Source organism: Pseudophryne corroboree, chromosome 3 (genome assembly GCF_028390025.1).
Source record: "Pseudophryne corroboree isolate aPseCor3 chromosome 3, aPseCor3.hap2, whole genome shotgun sequence".
In the NCBI taxonomy this organism is placed as follows: domain Eukaryota; kingdom Metazoa; phylum Chordata; class Amphibia; order Anura; family Myobatrachidae; genus Pseudophryne; species Pseudophryne corroboree.
The window spans coordinates 228411754-228435127 of NC_086446.1; the positions used below are offsets into that span (position 1 = coordinate 228411754).

Genomic DNA, 23374 nt, shown 5'->3' on the forward strand with positions numbered 1-23374 from the left:
AACTTAGACTATTTTGTGCAGATCCATCCATAAAATTCAGATTAAAAAATAAAAATAAATTACAGGTTGTAATGTAACAAAATAGTTAAAAAGCCAAGGGGGTGAATACTTTAGCAAGGCACTGTATGTAAGGCACCCAAGCCTTCTTACTTTTGACCAGATAAGGACTGACCCAGAGTAAAAACATGGCACAAACCTGTTCCCTGCGCTCTAAAGGAACGAAAAAAGAAGAAAAAAGACGGACCTTCTAGTCATGGAGTGGTTGAGAGAAGAAAAAGAAAAATATTAAATTTCCCTTGGTTTGTTATGAAATGGCACAGTTGTTACTGTTGATAATCTGAAGATAGGGGCATCTATTGTACATTCACTGGAGATTCCCACTTAACCCTACTGGCTACCAGCACAGGGTATAAAGGCTGGAACTGTTTGGAGATGAGAAACTTTATATCTGATGAGCCCCGTATTACCGAATTAAGGTGAGGCAGGAGAAGAAACTCTCCGTTACTTCTTTCTTTTAAACAGAGACCTATTAGGATCCTCCGGTTCCTCTTCCTCCTGAATATGTAGTACATGATGTACTGGTTTAATTAAGCCCTCAACTCCTTGAGGATTGACAAATTCCTTATCTGCCACAGAAGTAAACGCCTGTTCTGAGTCAAATGGACCCTCCATCTTTTTTGCGGAAAGATCTGAAGGGGAACTTTCGCTAGACTTTAGCAGGTCATGGGACCCAAGCATTTGCCTTCAGTGGTCTGGATCCCCCCATAGAAGTCTCTCATTAGTAATGGGCTGCTAGTCATGGGAGAAATCATGCTTCTCCTAACATCCTGTCTTATGTGCCCCGTCATGCTGAGGGACGCTTAAAAATAAACCTTCGTGCACTGCAGGAAAGAAAAAAAAAAGAAAGAAGAAGCTGCAGAGCACCTGACTCCAGGGTAATAAAAAAAAAAAAGTTAAATTGTCTCAGTAGCCACAGGGGTTGGGCCCGCTATGCTATAAATAGTGACTGGAGAATGTGAGTACTGGCGCCGGCTGGAATTCAAAATAAATGAGGTATATCAATATAATAAAAAATATTCAATTTTAATATCTATGCAATCATAGAAGTAAAAACTTCTTCAATATAGAAATAGTAAAATACAATTGAATGTAAATCACTGACATACATATGAACCACAGCTTAGCCCCATAAGCATATATCGTCCACAGTCCCTGGCTAGGACAATTATTAGTAGCTGTTTTTTGTAAGTTCAATTTTGCATAGGGTAGATTACCAGACTCTTTTCCAGATGGAATTCCCTAGGTGTCCATATTGCAGTGGAACCAGATGGCAAAGGGTATGAGTCCGGATCTGCAAGTCCCTTGTGTGCAAATTCACAGCTAATAGATGCATATAAGTCCAAATATCGCCAGGTGGTGGTTGGGTTTTGCTGGTGCTTGTGGTCCTTCAGATATAAAGCTCAACGCGTTTCTCTGGACTTATGGGTGCCAGCTTCCTCAGGAGCATATGATAAGCAACTATCTTGCAGACTATATATACCCTTATAATCATAGGGCAATTAGAAGCATTTGTCAGTCACATCATTATTATTAAAACCCAATTCATAAAATTAATAAAAAATAAAAAATAATAAAGTGGAAGGCAATCCTTTATACACATAATGTCATATACATTATTTGTTTGTAAAAACGAGGTCTAAAGGAGTGAAAAATTGTATATAAATATAATCTAAGTATATACCATGTGATCGTTTCCTGATCACATGGTATACTTTCAACCAATTGGTGTTGCGTATGTTGTTTGCATGCTGCCGCCCGGGAGCACGTGACAGTCCCCGATCACGTGATCCCGCCATCTAGATCATGCTATAAATAGTGCCTGTCCTTATGTATCCTTCCACATTCCCTATAGATTGTAATCTTACGAGCAGGGCCTTCCTACCTCTATGTCTGTCTGTTATTATTACCCAGTTTGTCTTATCATTGTTGTTTCCAATTGTAAAGCGCAACTTAATATGCTGTGCTATATAAGAAACTGTAAATAAATAATAAATATGGAAATGGGGAGGTGCCTGAACTAAGAGACAAATTTTAACAGTGCCCAGGATATTCACTATTCCACATAATTTCAAGTGACACCGGTTAGAAGAGAGAAATAAAAAATGTATCACTAATTATAATGGCAAATAAAAAAAAATCCCTTATTGCAAAATTAATAAGAAAATATTTCCAATATCATGACCATGACATAGCTTTATCCAGGCCACATGCTCTATTAGATGGCTTGATGGCTTATACCATACATGCACAGGTGGACTGACACACAGAGGTAGGTACCAGACTATAACTGAATTATAGATTATTATAGATTATGCATATGTTATACTGCACTGGATTATGGTGTACAGTGTGTTCTACAGTGCACTGCTATTAAACTGGTACATTATGACCGCCAGGATCCAAATCGAATCCCCATTAGGGTTGGGATGGATATCCCGACAGACGGGATGCTGGCGGTCAGAATACTGATCCCAGTGATCAAAATCCAGAGTAAGCATACTTACCTTCCCCAATGGCCCCCTAACCCTAAGCCTCCCTGTTTGCAGCATATGGTCAAGCTGCAGGTAGGGAGGGATAGGGGGGATAGGGGTTTAGGGTTAGTATACTTACCCACCAAGTGTCAGGATTCTGCGCGTCGGGGTGCTGCTGTCGGTAGTCTGACCGCCGGCATCCAAAGCCCCAGAATCCTGATACCAATCCCTGTATATAGATTTATAAGGAGCCCAGACCATACTAATAGTTAGCCGAGCTTCTGTGGTAGCTGGACTTACTATTTCTGGAGGCTAACCACAGCCCTAAGCATTGGCCCCCACTACTGCATTTCCCCAGTGAGCCCTTCATGTCCCAGTCTGACACTGTGTACATATGCTATGTAACCGATAGCCCAAACTTGGCTTTCTCTTCCACTAAAAGAAAAAGTTTTATAAAAATCGATTAACACTATTTAAAAAAATGTTGAAAAAAAGAGGCAATAACTTAATTAAAAAATACTTCATTTGAAAAATAAAGCAGCATATACTTTTAAGGATTTTGATATGCTTATCCCCATCCTATGATAATGACAACAGAAGAAGTACTGTGCAGTGTTACAACCAGCACAGTGATATTGTAGCAAATATCAGATAACAGTAACAGTTTGATGTATTGGACAAAAGTAATTAAAAGAAGAAAAAAAAATGGAAACCCATAACAGAAATATAAGATGGCAATACAATAGAGCTTTTCACTCTTTGATAATTCTGTCTCTAGAAGTCTCATCTTCAGCAAAAGCATAAAGACAAATAGATGGCAATAGGTACAATCCAGGGGTTCATGTTGATATGGTCCAAATGTCAACATGATTAGCATATGGGCATGCCAAGCCCCACCCACGTATGGCACAATCTTGTTTTCATCAAATACATATATAATATAGGCATACCCATGATCTAAAATCAACTTCTAAAATAGAGGACGATAAACTCTAAAGCATAGTTGCTGACTTCCTGGCTGCTCTCTCAGAGCACAGAAGGAAAGCGGGTCGGGCTCATGTAGCATCACAGAGGAGTGGGGTGAGATTAGGGCTACGTAAATGTGCCTGCTTGGGGGCATGGTGGTTGCGAACATGTCATCGTAGCCACGCACCCTGTCCTATAATGCAGCGATTACTGGCAGTATAAAGCAGGGAGAGTGGCTACGATGATGACATTTATCGAGAATCGCATCTTCGGCTGCCAGGACCACCCACTTCACTCGCCCAGCCATTCTGGGAGAACAGGCAAGTATGCGCTAATGTTGTTGTAGAACTACAAGTCCCAACATGCAAGTCACAGCTGGCCAGAAAACTACTTTTAACACAATTATGTTTGGAATTTTTCATCAATCGTGAAAAAAAGACTTTTCATAAGTAACACTGCATGCTTGTTTATGGAACTCACCAGAAGAAACGCTCGGACATTTGGGACTTTATTTAATTCCATTAATAATCTTAGGGCTTTCTCATGATTGCTGCAATACTCCTCATACACGCAGAAACGGTCCTTCTGCAAACAAAAAAATAACAGAAGAATCAACATTACCAATGGACATTACAACTGGAAAGTACAACATTAAACCGCACAGATCACAATAAGGGGGCAAAACAGTCCATCTAATAACATCCCATATATATCTGTGTGACTAGCTTACGGCCTTGGGTTAAAGATATACATGGCAAGTGCAGAAAAACAATTACAAAGCTTTTCCATTTCTTATCTTTTACTGAATGCATGTTTTATTTCACTCATGCCCAAGAGACGCTCTGTACAAAAACAGCTGTACAGCTTAGTTAGACAGCATTCTGCCATTTATTGGTATATTTCCCTTGTTTAGAACATTCAGCTTCACATTTGGGGATCCACAAGCATGCAGGGTAGAGAGAAGGCAGGTTTAATGGTTTAACAACACTTGTAGCCAATCCGATCATGATAACAGCAGTAGACTGTCCAGACAGGTCCTACAAGGCTGTGCATAGGCAAATATTAAGTAGGAATGGCTCAGCTGACATGTACAGCAGCATCTAAGCATTAACAAAAACACAGAGTATTAATGCAATAAAAAAAACAAAATTGTTTCTAATATATTGGCTTATGTTTCTCATGACTAAAAGCACATCTCCAACTGAAAGACTTGGACTTGGAAGCAGTGAAAAGTGTGGAGAAGAGATTCAGTGGAGAAATTGCCCAAGGCAACCAATCAGCATTGAAGTAACATTTATAATTTGCATACTATACAGTTGTACGGAGCCGCTGATTGGTTGCCATGGGCAACTTCTCCACAGGCTCACTTCTCCACTCTTTTCACTGCTTCATGAATAAACCCCCAAAGCTGGGCATACACCAGTGGTTCCCGAACTGTGTGTTTAGGCACCCTGGGGAGCCGCAAAGCTCTTGCCTGAGTGCTTTGGGTTGGTGGCCCATAATCCTTCTTGTACATGTGTCTCTTTATTTGCTCTCCCTGCACTATTTATACACTATATTGACAAAAGTATATGGCCACACCTGTTAATTATTGCATTCAGGTGTTTCAATCAGACCCATTGCCACAGATGTATAAAATCAAGCACCTAGCCATGCAGTCTCCATTTGCAAACATTTGTGATATTAAATGGGTTGTTCTGAAGAGCTCAGTGACTTCAAACGTGGTGCTGTGATAGGAGGCCATGTATGCAATGAAACGGTTCATGAAATTTCATCCCTGCTGGAAATTCCACGGTCAACTGTTAGTAATATTATTAGAAAGTGGAAGCATTTAGGAACCGCAGCAACTCAGCCACGAAGCGGAAGACCACGTAAAATCACAGAACGGGGTCAATGTCCGCTAAGTTGGATGTTACATAAAAGTCACGATGATTCCATAGCTGAAGAGTTCCGACATTCCACTGGCATTAATGTAAGCACAAAAACTGTGCAGCGGGAGCTTAATGGAATGGGTTTCCATGACCGAGCAGCTGCATGCAAGCCTCACATCACAAATTCCAATGCCAAACGTTCGATGGAGTGGTGTAAAGCACACCAACGCTGGACTATGGAGCAATGGTAACATGTTCTGTGGAGTGACAAATCACATTTCTCTGTTTTGCAGCTAGATGGGAGTTTCCCAACTGTGAAGTTTGGTGGAGGGGGATAATGGTATGGGGCTGTTTGTCAGGGTTTTGGTTAGGCCCCTTATCTCCAGTGAAGGGCAATCTTAATGCTTCAGCATATCAACACATTTTGAACAGTGCTATGCTTCCAACTTTCTGACAAGTGTTTAGGGAAAGCCATTTTCTATTCCAGCATGACTCTGCTCCAGTGCACAAAGCAAAGATTATAAAGACACAGTTTGATGAGTTCGATGTGGAAGAACTTGACTGGCCTGCACAGAAATCTGGCCTTAACCCCATCAAGCACTTTTAGGATGAACTGGAATGGAGATTGCGAGCTAGGCCTACTTGTCAAACATCAGTGCCTGACCTCATAAACGCTCTACAGAATGAATGGGCACAAATTCCCACAAAACACCTCAAAATATTGTGGAAAGCTTTCCAAGAAGAGTGGACGCTGTTATAGCTGCAAAAAGGGGAACAACTCCATATTAAAGTATATATATTTGAATACAATGTCATTACAGTCTCGGTTGGTTTAATTGTCAGACATCCGAATACTTTTGTCTGTATAGGGGTATAGTCAATCAAAGTCGGATCATCTCCGATGGAGAGGATCCAACACTTCAATATTCAATAGAGTGCCGTTTTCGCCCATTCCCCCTCCCATTCCGACCATTCATTTCCACCCTCTCTTATGGGCAAAAATGAATGGTCAAAAACAGCCCTTTTTCGACAGCGACGGGGTCAAAAACACATGGATTCCGCTCATCCATGTGTTTTTCGACTACTCAATTTCTGACAGGGCGGAAAAACGGAACTTCAATTTAACATTGAAGTGTCAGAAAAGTTCTGATTATCAGCGGAAAGTGCCGTCTTTTCCGCCCTGTCAACCATAATTGAATACTCCCCCTAGTGTATGTGTGTGTCTCTATACGTGACTCTACCCGTATATATGTGTCTCTATGTGTGATCCCTATATACAGTGTATGTTTAAAAGATGTTATTGCCCTGTCTTGTCTCTATATATGATGAAACCGGTGTCTGGCCTATAACCCCATGGGATCTTAATGCAGCTCTAGGCCCTCTGAGCTTTCACCTGCAGCACCCACCTTTCTGCTTTATTGTCAGATTTGCTTATTTTAATTTATATCACTTGCTTATAATGCCTCTAGGTTATCAAATATATATTGTTCTAACATACCCTCCAACATTTTATACAAGGGCAGTGTATGGAATCACTTCAAAGCTAGAGAGCCACCCATGTGGCACCTGAAGTGTATCAGGTTGCCGATCCCTGATTTATTATACGACTCATATAAACCAGGAATTGGAGGACAAAAAATTATCTATTCATAAATGTAATTCAGCAAACACACTGTCACATCAGACTCCCTGTAATTAATCAATAATAAAGGATTCAATTCCATAAATGTTTTCACTACAAGCAGATACATATCCATGCAGGTCCCAGCACAGGAAACCTGAGAAAATTATATCTATGTTACTGCCATAAATATTTAATAGCTGATCCAGACATCACTGGGGCTAATACTGGTTTGTACCTGTAAAACGTGTTCTAATTTCAGCAGATTGCAGAAGATTCAACCTCAGCACCCACCCATACTCACAAACCAACTCCCTCCTCTTCTCAATCCCCCCGCACAAACATCACCTGCTAAGCACAAACACCACACCACTCTCACCAAACACATTCCCAAACACACTCTTCTTGGGACTCTGTGCCCAGTTATGATGTGGTCACTATTGCTGTGGACATTTTTTATGCAGCTGCCGTTTGAAAATATGCTAATGTCACAGCCACCTGGAAATGTATTGAGACGCCCACCAGCGGCCTCGCAGATCCCAGCAGTTTTGTACAAATATGCAGCTCTGGTCACAGATCCTTCGATAACTGACCGTCTGTGTAACCCTATGGGTAGCAACCCTATGGTTGCGCAGAATGGCTGTGAGTGCCGAGTCTCTGGTGCCATGTTTTCTTGATATAGGATTACAGATGTCGGCAGATATACACCTGAAATTACCTGCTAATAAATCCTCACTGCAAGTGTAGTCACATTCAATAGCTTAACATGCGCACTGAGGCTAAGACGCATGTGCAGTGCACAGATAAATGCTCAACTGCATAAATATCGAAATAGTGACCACATCTGAGTCATGACAGATATACCATAAGGATCCCAATATATCATACTGGTTAACAGACCACCTTCATGTGTACCACAAGAACCACAGACATACCTAAACATTGTTCAGTGAAGTACATCGTTTCATGGCAACGGTATTCTGTAATGGAAGTGGCCTTGTCAGCAGAATAAAGCATCCTACCACACCACACAGAATGTGTGCGAAGAGTAAAAGGAATACAAAGAGTTCAAGTTGTTGCCCTGACCTTCAAATTCACCAGATCTCATTCCAATGAAGTATCTGTGCTATGTACTGGAACAACAAGTGCCATCCGCAGCAGCACCAGCTCGCCACCTCACAGCAATTAAAGTATCGGCTGGTAATGTTCTGGTGCCAGATACTACAGGGTACCTTCATAGTCCATGCCTCGGCGGAGCAGCACATGAAGGAGCAACAGCAAATTATGCAGATCATAGTTGCCTACCCTCCCTCATTCTGCAGGAGACTCCCTGAAATAGCAGCAATCTCCCTCACTCTCTGAAAAGTCCAGCAATCTCCCTGATTGCACATTATCCCCATTATGCAGCTGTTACATTATTGGGGGGGGGAAGAAATCAGAGATACTGTACATACATTCAAATGGGATCACCAGCACCATTCCCCTGCATTGGTTATAAGGCACAATGATTTCTATGGCTACCTGCATTTTAAATAAGGTTTCTCGTGGCCACTTACGGTATATAGAACCTCTTGTAAAACACAATAAACAAACAAATTCTGCAAGATCTTACTAACATTGGGGTTCATTTACATTGTATGTAATGGGCCCTACAGACTCGGCAACTCACCGCTGAGCTGCCCGACCGCCGATACGGCAGACGGGAGACCCAGCGGCGGGGAGGAGGTGACGGGGTGGGGGGGGGGGGGTGTAGTTTCTTCACTCCCCCCATCACCCGGCTCCATAGCACTGCATGCTAATATGGACGAGATTGTCCATATTAGCCTGCATGCATAAGCGATGGGGCACCAACCATGAACGAGCGCGGGGCAGCGCATCGTTCATCGTTGGTGCCTACACACTGTATGATATGAACAAGTTCTCGTTCATTAATGAACGAGAACGTTCATATCGTTCACTTAAATCTTTATGTGTGTAAGGCCCATAAGTCATGTTTATGACACGCCTCTCAGATGTAGCAGTACGCGCCCGCGCTGATAAGTGTTACTTTCACATCTCCCTGAAATGCTTTTTCAAAAGTAGGCAAGTATGGTGCAAATGGTCATAATGTTTTACTCCTCAGTGTAGACCTAGCACTGCTCTGCACTGTGGTTACATAAGCATAAACATTTGTTTTTCATTGTTTTTATTTTCCTATAAAACATGGTGCTATTTGTTACTGTTACTACGCGTTTCATTAAAAGATTTATCATTTTCATGTGAATCTGAAGCGGATTATTTCTAGCTCTGTGTATGTGTACTGTACTTGTTTTCTTCTTTCATACTGATTCGGGAAGTAGCAGACTCCCTTACACAGCTGCAGTGACAACTAGGATAATCAGCACCTTGAGGAATTTTATTTTATTGTCTTGTTATAAACATTTGTACACCTGACATAGAAGTACTGCGGGGTCAAGATTTGGACATATTTTGAAACACATGCAACAAAGAGGCTTAAGTAAGTCTGCAATTCTGCAACATCAGTTTTATGCATTCATTTGGGGTACAAAAAGGCCCAAACTCTACATATTGGCCCTCATTCCGAGTTGTTCGCTCGTTGCCGATTTTCTCTATTTCGCGATTAGTTGCTTACTGCACATGCGCAAGGTTCGCAGAGCGCATGCGCTTAGTTATTTTACTCAATAGTTAGGTATTTTACTCACGGCATTACGAGGAATTTTTTTCGTTCTGGTGATCGTAGTGTGATTGACAGGAAGTGGGTGTTTCTGGGCGGAAACTGACCGTTTTATGGGTGTGTGTGAAAAAACGCTGCCGTTTCTGGGAAAAACGCGGGAGTGGCTGGAGAAACGGGGGAGTGTCTGGGCGAACGCTGGGTGTGTTTGTGACGTCAAACCAGGAACGAAACTGACTGAACTGATCGCACTGGCAGAGTAAGTGTCGAGCTACTCAGAAACTGCTAAGAAATTTCTATTCGCAATTTTGAGAATCTTTCGTTTGCAATTCTGCTAAGCTAAGATTCACTCCCAGTAGGTGGCGGCTTAGCGTGTGCAATGCTGCTAAAAGCAGCTTGCGAGCGAACAACTCGGAATGAGGGCCAATATGTCCATCTGTAGTGAAACACCGCTATTCTGTCACTACTTCACAGTCATGTTTGGTAAAGAGTGAAGGTAATTGGCAAAGAGCATCACAGGAAATAACAGAACAAATTGCCTTTAGACTTGATCCACAGTTCTTCTTGCAATGGCCTCCATATAGTTATACAGAATGGAAACTGACTCCTCTTTCTGCTTTCTGTTTCACTCAAGTAAAAAGCTTGGGAGAAAATCAATAAAAAAAAACAACCAAAGGTAATCATTAAATGCGGATGGTATCGATATCCTGGCAGTCACCATCCCGAGAAATCCTATTAAGTATTTTAACCCTTACCCTAACCCACCCTCCTGCAGTCTAACCATATCCCTCCTGTCCCGCAGCCTTAGCCTAATCATCTGTGTCCCCACCCCAGCCTAACCCTAACCATAACCCCAGTATTTACTGTTAGGATCGTCAGGATGGGGACTGCCAGGATAATAACTACAGTACACCCCCACTAAGGATGCATTACTTAGGATTTAGGAGGGATTGCGCACTGATTTTCTGAAAATACAATCTTTCCATTCTCTGTTATACTTCTGCCCTATTGTTAATGTTCACAATAAGACTCATTTTTACTGCCCAGTTAGTGACCCTATGCATGATGAAACACTTTCAGCAAGCAAGTGCACATTGTAATGTGCAAACAGATTTATCCAGCTGACAGAACTACTGCTCCTAATACTCTTACATTTTAGTTCAGGGATTTCTAAACAGACTTCCTGCTCAATGTCCATCCAAAGGGATTACAAGAAACCTTGCCAAATAGTCCCCTCTTCATGTCAGCACACAGGTCATTGTTTCCATAGGAAATGTAGAGGTGATTTAAAAGGTGACTTACAGGAAACATAGCCGTGTGGTGTTATTCTGTTTGTGTGTGCATCTATGTGATTACCGTCCTGTATGTACTACAAAACTTTATTTTCTACAGCTTATATGCGTCTTTCTCCTTTTATCTCCCTTAAAGCCACTGGACCCCAAAATCAAAATTAATTGGTTTCTAATTGTGCATATCTGTATGAAAAGGAACATAACGTTGTAAGCTTAAATACAGCAGGGACATAAAGCACTGAGTACTATGTAGATGCTATATACTGTAAGTGTATATGGGGGTAATTCTGAGTTGATCGCAGCAGCAAGTTTGTTAGCAATTGGGAAAAACCATGTGTAATGCAGTGGGGGCAGATGTAACATGTGCAGAGAGAGTTAGATGTGGGTGGGTTATTTTGTTTCTGTGCAGGTAAATACTGGCTGCTTTATTTTTACACTGCAATTTAGATTTCAGTTTGAATACACCCCACCCAAATCTAACTCTCTCTGCACGTTATATCTGTCCCCCCTGCAGTGCACATGGTTTTGCCCAACTGCTAATACATTTTCTGCTGCGATCAACTCAGAATTAGGCCCTATATGTACATAATGAAGGTAAAATAAATGTAATTTTACACTTGACATTCACTGTAAGGGCCAGATTCAATTAGCTGTGAAATCGCAATAATTTACCACAAGTGCTGTTTTCGCCAATTCTGCATATTTTTGTGGCAAAAAGTTACTTTTTGCGGGTATGCACACTCCCGCGATTCGCCCTATACATTTGCAAATTTGCCAAAATGGTATTTTCGCAAAAAACTGTTGCCAAAAGTGAAAAATGGGTAAATCTGTCCGTATCCCTAAAATACGCTGATGGACATACTGGGTAGTCTGTCGAAAAGACGGCAGTTTTTGTCTTTTTAAGGTCGAATCCTGATTCGACCTATTCAGAGCTATTAGACTTGTCGAAAAGCACGTGGATCGGCAGAATAGCTGCCGATCCACATGTTGATGTCGAAAACGGGGCCCCCTTTTCGACTATCTAAATCCGACATCAAAATGATGTCGGAATGAGATGGACCCGGAGGAGGCGAGGGGGGGGGAGCCGCAGGGAGGGGGGGGGGGACAGCGCGGGCATACAGGAGTTCAGCGCTACGATCAGCGCTGCAGCTGGATGTCACTCATCCGCCCGACCTCACGGCAGCTTCCACCCGGCTCCAGCACGCTGCTGGAGCTGGGTGGAAGCTGCCGTGAGGTCGGGTGGGTGAGTGACATCCTGCTGCAGCACTACTCCGTAGCGCTGATCTCCTCTGGCTGCAGCCGGCTGTCCCCCCGCGGCTTGCCCCCCCTCGCCTCCTCTGGGTCCCATCTAAAATTCGACTTGAAAAAGTTGAATTTTAGATGGGATTGAATAGGGATTGTCGTATCCATTCCGACAAATACACGTTGCAATGGATCTGACTTTAATGTAATATACCCCACTGTATCTAGTTCTAGATTCCTCCACCTCCATCCAAACATGGCAGCCAGCTGCAGAGGAGTGACAGAGCATCGAGGACATATTTTAGTATAAGCACCCCTGGTATTCAGTGTACAGTATATTATTCAGCTAAGTACTGTACAGCCTCAAATATATAAATGTTTAATGGTGGCTTTACTCACTCTATAACTACCATTAGCCCCACTCTACAGCCACACTTGTGCATACGCCCCCTAACATTTCCCATGGTCATCATAAAACTGAACCACAACAATGCACAAATACATAGGATACAGGATGACTGTCACTATATGGACACTTTATGATGCCAGTGGATAATTTCTCTGTAGATCTGTGCTTCAGTTTCCAAGTATGGAGGGGCAGATGTATTTTGGTCTAAGAGTGGACAGCTGAGGAACATACTGGCGTTTTACATAGCTATCTATTAAAATTACATAAATGTGTTCAGAAAACTTGGTAGTGAGAATGCAAACAGAATTGCACACGTAGCAAAAATAAACAATAATTCTCTGTGTCCTCTGCATAACTGCACAACCGATAAACTTGTCTGCCTTGTCTCACTGATACCACTGGTGAAGAAGTTGTATACTGCAGCCAGCTATTTCATACCGTCCAACTGTAACTTTGTTTATGTTCTGTACCTGCCAAAAAGGGCTTTGGACCAATTTTTGACTCTCCAAATTAACACTGAAAGTATATAAAACAGGGCGTGGCCACCCCCTTTACCCTAATTTGTACCAGTTTTCATGTGTTAAATGTTGGAGGGTATGCTATTCTGCCTGCTCCAATATTGTAAAGACAAGGCCTACACTAAACATGTGGAGCTTTAAAGTCTGCAGAGGACACATCATATACCAAGTAAGTGGGGGACGGGGACTCATATTCAAATAAATCAACTGGACTACAGAAGACACTTTGAGTGAGACGTATCAAACAAAGGAGAGAGATAAAGTACCAACCAATCCGTTCCTGTCATTATTTAAACATAGCCTGTAAAATGACAGTTACAGGTTATTTGTTAGTACTCTCTCTCCAAGCTTTGATATGTTAACGTTGAGAGGGATCTCATCTTCAGGTCCATTTATGTGCCTGAAGAGGACTTTTTGATTGCTAAACACAAGGGGCATACCTTCAGGTACTCTGCAGAACACACATAGCATGAATCAGATGAGTCTTTGTTACTAAAGCTGGGCATACACTATACAATTATCTGGCAGATAATCTGTGGTTGGAATGAAAACCTGGTATTGGGTGAGAGCAACTAACAATCGACCATTTGATACCAAACACGGGAAAATGGACAAAACCTGTCCGTGATTTAATCAATTTGTATAAATGACAAGTTTTGTCCACTTTCCAGTGTTTGGTAGCAAATGGTCGATTGTCAGTTGCTCTCATCCACACAGCGTCTATTCACGAGAGTCAGAGGGACAGGGGGCATGCCAGCAGCTCACAGAGCGTTGGTCATGCCTCCTCAATCACGAAATCGGGAGGCGTCGCTTACGATCGTGGCATCCCCGCGAAGCCACATCCCTTTCTCTAAGGCTACACCTTCCTTTTGGGCGCAGGCGCGGCTATGCCACACAGAGGTATGGTATGTGGTCAGTTTGCTGACAATCAGTATGTAGACACTGACTACTGACACTAACTATACTGACTCAGGTGTAATGCTACTTAAAAGTATTTTATTCCCAAATCAGAATCAGGCCCTATAACCTATAAACAAGCTGCTTAACATCATGTAGAAAGTTATACAACTAACCCAGTTAAAATGCTTTAAGTAGCATTGCAACCTCCTGTACGTATCCCGCATAAGGCAATAAATGAAAGTTATCTGAGGATGGGACACCACTTTACATTCCGAGTAACACCATCATTTCCAAATGCTGTCTGCGGCTGTACAGAAGGCCACAAAGTTCAATAATACATGATTTTTGTCCATTTGGTAGTTTTGTCTGCTTGCAGTGCTTTGTATATTTATTTTTTTTCAATTACAAAAATAACATTATAAACACCTCTTGCGATTTATACTCAGTTTATGAATCTGGCCATTTAGCTCTCAATATATGTGATTCCCCACTGCTAATAAGATAGAGGGATCTAATGTATAGCATTCAAAGGGTTATGTTGGCTTCAAGCTGCAATATTTAAGGTGGAAGCAGTAAGCAAGATCTTAAGACGGATCAGAAAATACAGAGCAGATGCTGTGAAGAAAATGTATACGAGACCCATAAGAATGTATTTATGCTTTGCAGATTATCAGGGTCAAAACGCTCTTTGGGAAACACAGATTTTGGTGTGGCCACCTTACATTAATAATACTGTACTGCACGCGTTTGGCAAATCATTTGTGTGATCAGAGCCAGGAAGCATAAAACATCTGGCTTCTCGCAATCGTACTTATGCAACAGAACAATCACTGGACTGCCGCCGATCACGTTTACAGAGAGAGAAATGTTCTTTCAGGGAACCGGCCTGTGACCGGGTTATAGAGAATCTCTACTGGGAAAGAAGTCTGCCAGGATCAGGATCTTCTTGAGGGTTTGACTTTTATGTAAGAGGCTGCGTAGTGTGGTCTTTATAATAATCTATTACTACATCTTCCAATACAGTCTATAGTATTATACAAAACTGTAAAGCAGATAGCTGCACATTCAGATCCTCAGCAGGCACTCATTTTACTGGTATTATGATGGGCAAGAATAGGGTTTTTTGTGCTGCATGGAATTAATATTACATATATACAGAAATCATTCTTATATATGCAAATAAGACATATTTGACACATTTGTGAAAAAAAATGACATTTGCCAAAATGTCCTACAGCTAACGGAAAAAAATTGGCTTTTAATTACCTACCGGTAAATCCTTTTCTCGTAGTCCGTAGAGGATACTGGGGTCTATTTAGTACCATGGGGTATTGACGGGTCCACTAGGAGCCATGGGCACTTTATTAATTTGATAGTGTGGGCTGGCTCCTCCCTCTATGCCCCTCCTACCAGACTCAGTCTAGGAAACTGTGCCCGAGGAGACGGACATACTTTGAGAGAAGGATAGATAAGGATAGTGGTGAGATTCCCAATCAGCACACACAACAAAAGGAAAGCCATGCTAACCAAACTCGAAACAGGAACAGCTACGGCTGAATCAACATTACTTACCCAAGTAACAGTGCAGGAAGAACGAAGCACTGGGCGGGCACCCAGTATCCTCTACTAGCTACGAGAAAAGGATTTACCGTTAGGTAATTGAAATCCTATTTTCTCTGACGTCCTAGAGGATACTGGGGTCAGGGCTGGTTCTTGGGCGCTGGGCGCCCCGGGCGACAATAGGGGGCGTGGCTACGTACAGGGGGCATGGTCATTTACGCCCCCTGTACAGACTGAAATGATGTGCGGTGCGCGATGACGTCATCGCGCACCGCACAGCAAAGGTCCTCTCCACGAAGGGAAACTAGACGCGTAGCGTCTAGTTCCCTTCGTGGAGAGGACCTTTGCTGTGCGGTGCGCGATGACGTCATCGGGCACCGCACAGTAAAGGACCTCTCCACGAAGGGAAACTAGACGCGTACGCGTCTAGTTTCTCTTCACAGCGGCAGCGGGGGGCAACGGGCAGCGGGGGGCACAGCAGCAGTGGATCTTGCCCTGGTGCAGCGCCCTCCGGATGGTGCCCTGCGCCCTCCGGAAGGCGGCGCCCCGGGCAAAAGTCCTGCTTGCCCGTGGCAAGATCCGCTACTGACTGGGGTCCATTTAGTACCATGGGAACGTACCAAAGCTCCTAAACCGGGTGGGAGAGTGCTGAGGTAACTGCAGAACTGATTGACCAAACTGAAGGTCTTCAGAGGCCAAAGTATCGAACTTGTAGAACTTAGCAAACGTGTTCGAACCTGACCAAGTAGCTACTCGGCAGAGCTGTAAAGCCAAGACACCCTGGGCAGCCGCCCAGGAAGAACCCACCGACCTAGTAAAGTGGGCCTGTACAGATTTTGGACACAGCAAACCTGCCATGGATAAGCATGCTGGATAGTAAGTCTGATCCAGCGTGCAATTGTCTGCTTTGAAGCAGGACTCCCAATCTTAATGGGATCATAAAGAACAAACAGCGAGTCCATTTTTCTGTGATGAGCTGTTCTTTTCAAATACACCTTCAAAACCCTCACAACATCCAAAGACTTTGAAGTAGCAGAAGTGTCGGTGACAACCGGAACCACAATAGGTTGGTTGATGTGAAACACAGACACCAATTTAGGAAGAAATTGCTGACAAGTTCTGAGTTCAGCTCTGTCATCATGGAAAATTAAATAGAGACTTTTGTAAGACAAAGCCCCCAGCTCCGAAACACGTCTTGCTGAAGCCAAGGCCAACAGTGTGACGGTCTTCCACGTAAGATATTTTACGTCCACCTCCTGTAACGGTTCAAACTAGTCCGATTGGAGGAACTGCAGCACCACATTGAGATCCCAAGGTGCCGTGGGAGGCACAAAGGGAGGTTGGATATGCAGAACACCTTTCAAGAACATCTGGACATCAGGGAGAGAAGTCAATTGTTTCTGAAAGACAATGGACAAGGCCGAAATCTGGACTTTTATGTAGCCCAGACGCAGGCCCACATCCATGCCTGCCTACAGAAAAAGCAGGAAACGTCCCAGATGAAATTCCACAGCAGAATGATTTCTGCTCTCACACCAAGAGACGTATTTGTTCAAAATACGATGGTAATGCTTAGATGTTACCGCCTTCCTGGCTTGGATCATAGTCAGGATTTCGTTTTTAGGGATCCCACTCCTGGCTAGAATTAGCCGTTCAACTTCAAAGCCATCAAACGTAGCCATGGTAAGTCCTGATAGACGAACGGGCCCTGTTGCAGAAGATCCTCGCAAAGAGGTAGAGGCCAAGGATCTTCGAGGAGCATCTCCAGAAGGTCCGCGTACCAGGCCCTTCTTGGCCAGTCTGGAGCAATAAGTATTGTTTGAAGTTTTTCCCTTTTTATTCGCTTTAGAATTCTTGGGATGAGAGTAAGTTTAGGAAACACGTACACCATGTGATAGACCCATGGAGTCATCAGGGCGTCTATCGCCACCGCCTGTGGGTTTCTCGACCTGGAACAATACCGCCTGAGCTTCTTGTTGAGACGAGAGGCCATCATGTCAATCTGTGGATATCCCCATCGACTTGTCAAGCTCCTGAACACTTCCGGGTAAAGGCCTCACTCCCCCGGGTGCAGGTCATGTCTGCTGAGGAAGTCTGTCTCCCAGTTGTCTACTCCCGGAATGAAGACCGCTGACAATGCCATAGCGTTTCTTTCTGCCCAGAGGAGAATTTTTGAAACCTCTGACATTGCTGCTCTGCTTTTCATTCCGCCCTGTGGGTTTATGTACGTTACTGCCGCCACGTTGTCCAACTGGACCTGAATTGCCCGATCTTGAAGATGAGAGGCCTGCAGAAGGTCATTGTATATGGCCCGGAGTTCCAGAATGTTGATTGAAAGGATGACTTCCTGACTTGACCATCTTCCCTGAAGCTGCACCCCCTGATTGACTGCTCCCCAACCTCTGAGGCTTGCGTCTGTGGTTAACAGAATCCAGTTCTGAATTCTGAACCTCTGTCCTGCGCGAGGTAAGAAGACTGTAGTCACCACAGAAGGGAGATCCTGGCCTTTGGTGACAGACGGATCCTCTGGTGCATGTGAAGATGCGATCCGGACCATTTGTCCAACAGATCGAGCTGGAAGGGTCTTGCGTGAAACCTTCCATATTGAAGTGCCTCGTAAGAGGCCACCATTTTCCCCAGAAGGCGAATGCACAGATGCACCGATACCCGGGTTGGCTTCAGGACATCCCAAACCATTGACTGGATTACCAATGCCTTTTCCAACGAAAGGAACACCTTTTGTGAGTCCGTGATCCTGGAGTAGTTTGGTTGAGAGACCAATGCTGTCCAGCAACCTCTCCCTGCACTGCGTTTTTATCAGCAGATCGTCCAGGTACAGAATTATGTTCACTCCCTGTTTGCGGAGTAGAAACATCATCTCTACCATCACCTTGGTAAACACACTCGGTGCCGTGGAGAGACCAAATGGCAGGGCCTGGAACTGGTAGTGACAGTCCTGCAGTGCAAACCATAGATAAGCCTGATGAGGCAACCAGATCCGAATATGAAGGTACACATCCTTGATATCCAGGGACACTAAGAATTCCCCCTCCGACCTGAGATCACCGCTCTCAGAGACTCCATCTTGAATTTGAACTCTCGTAAGTACGAGTTCAGAATCGGTCTTACCAAACCGTCTGGTAAGACCGATGCAGTTAAATAAAGGCTTCGGTACTACAAACAAGTTGGAATAGTACCCCATGGTTAGTAGATGAGGTGGAACTGGAATAATGACCTGAGTCTGTACCAGTTTTTGGATGGTATGCTGTAAAGTTATACTTGCCTCTTGTGAATCTGGCAAGCCTGATTTGAAGAATCTGTGAGGTGGGAGATCTTGGAACTTACCGTCTGGTAAGACCTGTGAGGTGGGAGATCTTGGAACTTACCGTCTTGACCTGAGTCTGTACCAGTTTTTGGATGGTATGCTGTAAAGTTATACTTGCCTCTTGTGAAACTGGCAAGCCTGATTTGAAGAATCTGTGAGGTGGGAGATCTTGGAACTTACCGTCTGGTAAGACCTGTGAGGTGGGAGATCTTGGAACTTACCGTCTGGTAAGACCGATGCAGTTAAATAAAGGCTTCGGTACTACAAACAAGTTGGAATAGTACCCCATGGTTAGTAGATGAGGTGGAACTGGAATAATGACCTGAGTCTGTACCAGTTTTTGGATGGTATGCTGTAAAGTTATACTTGCCTCTTGTGAAACTGGCAAGCCTGATTTGAAGAATCTGTGAGGTGGGAGATCTTGGAACTCCAGTCTGTAGCCCTGGGAAATAAGATCTATGACCCAGGGATCCCGGCACGAATTTGACCAGATCTGACTGAAGAATTGTAGTCAGGCTCCTACCTGACAGCCTTCCAGGCATTGCGGTCCACCGTCATACTGAAGTCTTTGAGGAAGCAGAGCCTGAGCTCTGTTCCTGAGCACCTGCAGTTGCTGGTTTGCGTGGTTTACTTCTTGCGCCGCTGGTGGACGTAGAAGCACCTCTGGATTTGTCCTTGAACTTGGCCGTCCGAAAGGACTTAACTTAGAAGGTGAATAAGTCTTCCTGGTTGGGAGGGCTGCGTAAGGAAGATACGTAGACTTACCCACAGTAGCTGTGGAGATCCATTTGTCTAGTTCATCTCAGAACAAGGCCTCTCATGTGAATGGTAGGCCTTCCTGGAGTCCACGTCAGCAGTCTAGCGTAGCCACAAGCCCCTGCGTGCCGACACTGCCATAGCAGATAAAGTTTGCAGAGTACTAAATATGCTGCAGGAGTAAAACAACATCTCCCCTAGATAAAGAATCTAACCCTTCAATTAGATTACCTGACCATTGCGCAATGGCTTTAATAATCCATGCACATGCAATAGTGGGTCTTTGAGCCAACCTAGCGGCTGTGTACAATGATTTGAGTGTAGTCTAAATTTTAGGGAGGCTGCACCAGGAACAGGCAATACAATTTTATGTGACAGCCTAGAGACTGATGTGTCCATTATCGGTGGATTTTCCCATTTTTTCCTATCCTCCAGAGGAAAAGGAAAAGATGAGAGCAACCTTTTAGGGATCTGTAACTTCTTATCAGGATTAACCCATGGTTCTACAAACCGTATTCAATTCCTTTGACAAAGGAAAAGTAACTGAGGACTTCTTCTTTACATTAAAATAAGATTCCTCACTCTCCCCTGACACCTTATCAGGAGTATGCAGAATATCTCCGATAGCCTCTATAAGAGCCTCTATGCCCTGTGACAGAGCCACATCTCCCCCTCCAAGTCTGACCCATCAGTGTCAGAGTCAGATTGCAGGATATGGACCAGAGATCGCTTTTGCGGGCACATGGAAGGGGACTGAGACACTGTTTTGGGGACTGAGTCTCTGTTCATAAACTCATCCACAGTTTGTTTTAAGTATTGCGTCTCTTTCTCATTGCGTGACAATTTTGTAGAAAGAGTGGAAATCATTCCTTTGAGAGAATTAACCCACTCCGATTCAGCCCCGCTAGCTTGTGAACCGTGAGTACCCAGTAGTGAGCCCCCTGGTGAAGAGGAACACTCCGCTGTACAAGAAACACACTCTTTGCCTGGCATAATGTAAATGTGACAGCACAAACACACAGGAAAAGGTTACGCACAATTAACCCACAAACAGCCCTTGAGGGAGACACACAGTTGTTTGGAGCCAGCCCCCACCGCGCCCTTATCAATAATGCCAAGCTTAGCCGGGTCGCAGGCTAAGTACCCTGATAGGGGACATAGTACACTAACAGTTGCTCTCCCCCTGCTATGACCCCCGGTACCGCTGAGGTAATCTGGAGTCACACCGGAGGAGCTGGGCACCCCTGTCCTGTCAGCGTCTGTGTCCACTGCAGACGTCTGTGTTCACTGTAGAGGGAAAATGGCGCCGGTGAGCTGCTGGATCCTCTCATAGTAAAGCCCCGCCCCTTCAATGGCGTGCAGTCTTCCTGTTTTTTTTATACTGGCTGAGGAATCTGGTGCTTAAAATAGAGAGAAACCGTTTTAAGGCTGTGTTGCCAGTCTGGGTACAGTGTAACGAGACACAGTTGTGTACTGTGTCTTGAGACGCATTCCGCCCCGTTTAGAAGCCGTGCGTCTCTGTACCCTCATGCCGCCATAATGGCCGGCGCCCCGCAAACCGGGACGCCGGCTCAGTACTCACCACTCTTCATTCTTCTGGCTCTGTTAGGTGTGGCGGCGTGATGCGGGAATGTACGCTCGCCGTGTTGGGGCTTGCAAATTGCTCCCTCAGGAGCTCAGTGTCCTATCAGTGGGGAACGGGACCATTAACCTTTCAAGAGGTTAGTCCGTTTTCCCCCACCCTAAGTCCCACGAAGAAGGCAGGCTGGTGGCAAATAGCCTTGCCTGTGAACAACAAACATAGAAAATAAATGCAGAAAACTCTTCAGGAGCTTCCTTCAGCATGACCGGCTCCTCCAGGCACATTTTCTAAACTGAGTCTAGTAGGAGGGGCATAGAGGGAGGAACCAGCCCACACTATCAAATTCTTATAGTGCCCATGGTTCCTAGTGGACCCGTCTATACGGATTTTTCGCACCATCCCGTTGTTGTTGTCCGACGCATGTGCACATTGCAGTGCATACGCATGCGCTACTATGACTTGGTTGCCCGCTGTGCGAAAAGGCACAGCAGCGATCAGATCTGAATGACCCCCAGAGAGAGCTGTGTAGGTCTGTACGTTGTCTGATGGAGGCTGAAAGTATTTTTCCACATCTCTGGCCTCTTTTTTCTTGATTCTTTCCGGCAAAGTTACTAGAACATTTTTGTAGTAATGTTGAGTCGCTGTTGCGGATTCTGGTACCCAGTCTTCCATAATAACACCATTGATATAAAAAAAAACAATTAACATAGCTTTAGATTTGTTTTGACACGCTTTCTTTATTCTTGGTGATGGTGTTTTCCAGTGCAGGGACTGACGTTCGTCTCAGGATCGTACTGGAAAATTCATGTTTCATCACAGGTAATAACTTTTTCTAAAAATGCGAATCCGCTTGAATTTGTTCCAAAATGTCTGTACAAATTGCCTTTCGATTTTCTTTTTGCTCAGCAGTGAGAAGCCTTGGAACCATTTTAGGCAAGTTTTCATCAAGATCTTAGGGCGGGATGCATTAAAATACATCGCCATCTACCGCAGCGATGCTAAATTGGATATGTACTAACATCGCAATGCGGTGATGGAGGCACCCCGCGATACCTGTGAGAAGGTGTGCAGGGGGTCTCCGTCACATCCCTGGGCTCTCCATCTCCTCCCAGGCCGAGAAGCAGGCTGTCCCGGGCACCTCCTCCTGGGTTCCGGGACCAGGGCTGTCTGCACACAGGTATACTGGGGGGGGAGGGGGGGAGGCATGAGCAGGGCGGTGGGACGCGGCAGCTGGCAGTAAGAAGCGCATAGGCTTCACTAGGGTATCGCCATCAAAAGATGGCGATACCCTTGGGTGTGAAAACCCAGCGGCCGGAGGTTAGTACATATGAAAATGCGGTAAAATCCCTGTACGGGGGGGGTTTTCCACATTTTGCCTTTAGTACATACAGCCCTTAATGTGAAAAAAGTTGTACTAACAGTTTCTTTGTCAATGTTTATAATTTCTGCTATCATTCGGACACTGGGTTGTCAGTCAATTTGAACAATATTGCATTCTTTTCCACATTTTTGTTTGTTTGTTTTTGACGTGCAAGGCCTTCAGGGACATTCATCTTCTTTGACATCCTCACGACTGTCACTAAACCTTTTTGCACGTGACATACAACCTGCCCCGTTAGCATATGGAATGATTTGGTGAGCATTTTGTTTTGTTTAACAAAAATTAACACATTGCTCTTATTTTGAACTAAGCATTTTTACGATGCACACGAAAATCACAACTCCTTTGAACGCTGTGAGACAGCAAACTATCTGTGTGAGAGGGGTGAAACTTGCAAAACAGTTTTGGGATAATCCAAGGTCAATGTTCCCCCACTCCCTTTTAACTCATGCAGTATGGTTTATTTTTTACAAGTACAGTCTCCTTATTTAATAGCCACACCTCAGACACCAGTGTGGAAGACTGCAAAATCAGAAATATCTTGCCACAGGTGACCAGTTTTAGGACAGACATTTCCGCATGTAAACCTTGAAGGTTAAAATACAATAAATAAAATTCATAGATTACAATTAACCTGCTTTTCAACTGAAGCTCTGTTAAGAAGCTAAAGGGGGGTACACATGGAAAGATCAGTGCTTAAAATGCTAAGCAATCTCACTAGATTGCTTAGAGGTTAAGCACGGATCTCT

General features: G+C 44.0%; 1 protein-coding gene across 3 annotated transcripts in view; it reads right to left on the reverse strand.

Moving 5' to 3' along the window:
- PREX1 (phosphatidylinositol-3,4,5-trisphosphate dependent Rac exchange factor 1) overlaps positions 1 to 23374 on the reverse strand; it is a 454902-nt gene that overhangs the window by 229770 nt on the left and 201758 nt on the right. For all 3 annotated transcript variants that reach the window (XM_063958866.1, XM_063958867.1, XM_063958868.1), the window contains one exon: positions 3978 to 4082. In XM_063958866.1, the coding sequence (XP_063814936.1) occupies positions 3978 to 4082 (105 nt within the window). The remainder of the gene's footprint in view (positions 1 to 3977; positions 4083 to 23374) is intronic.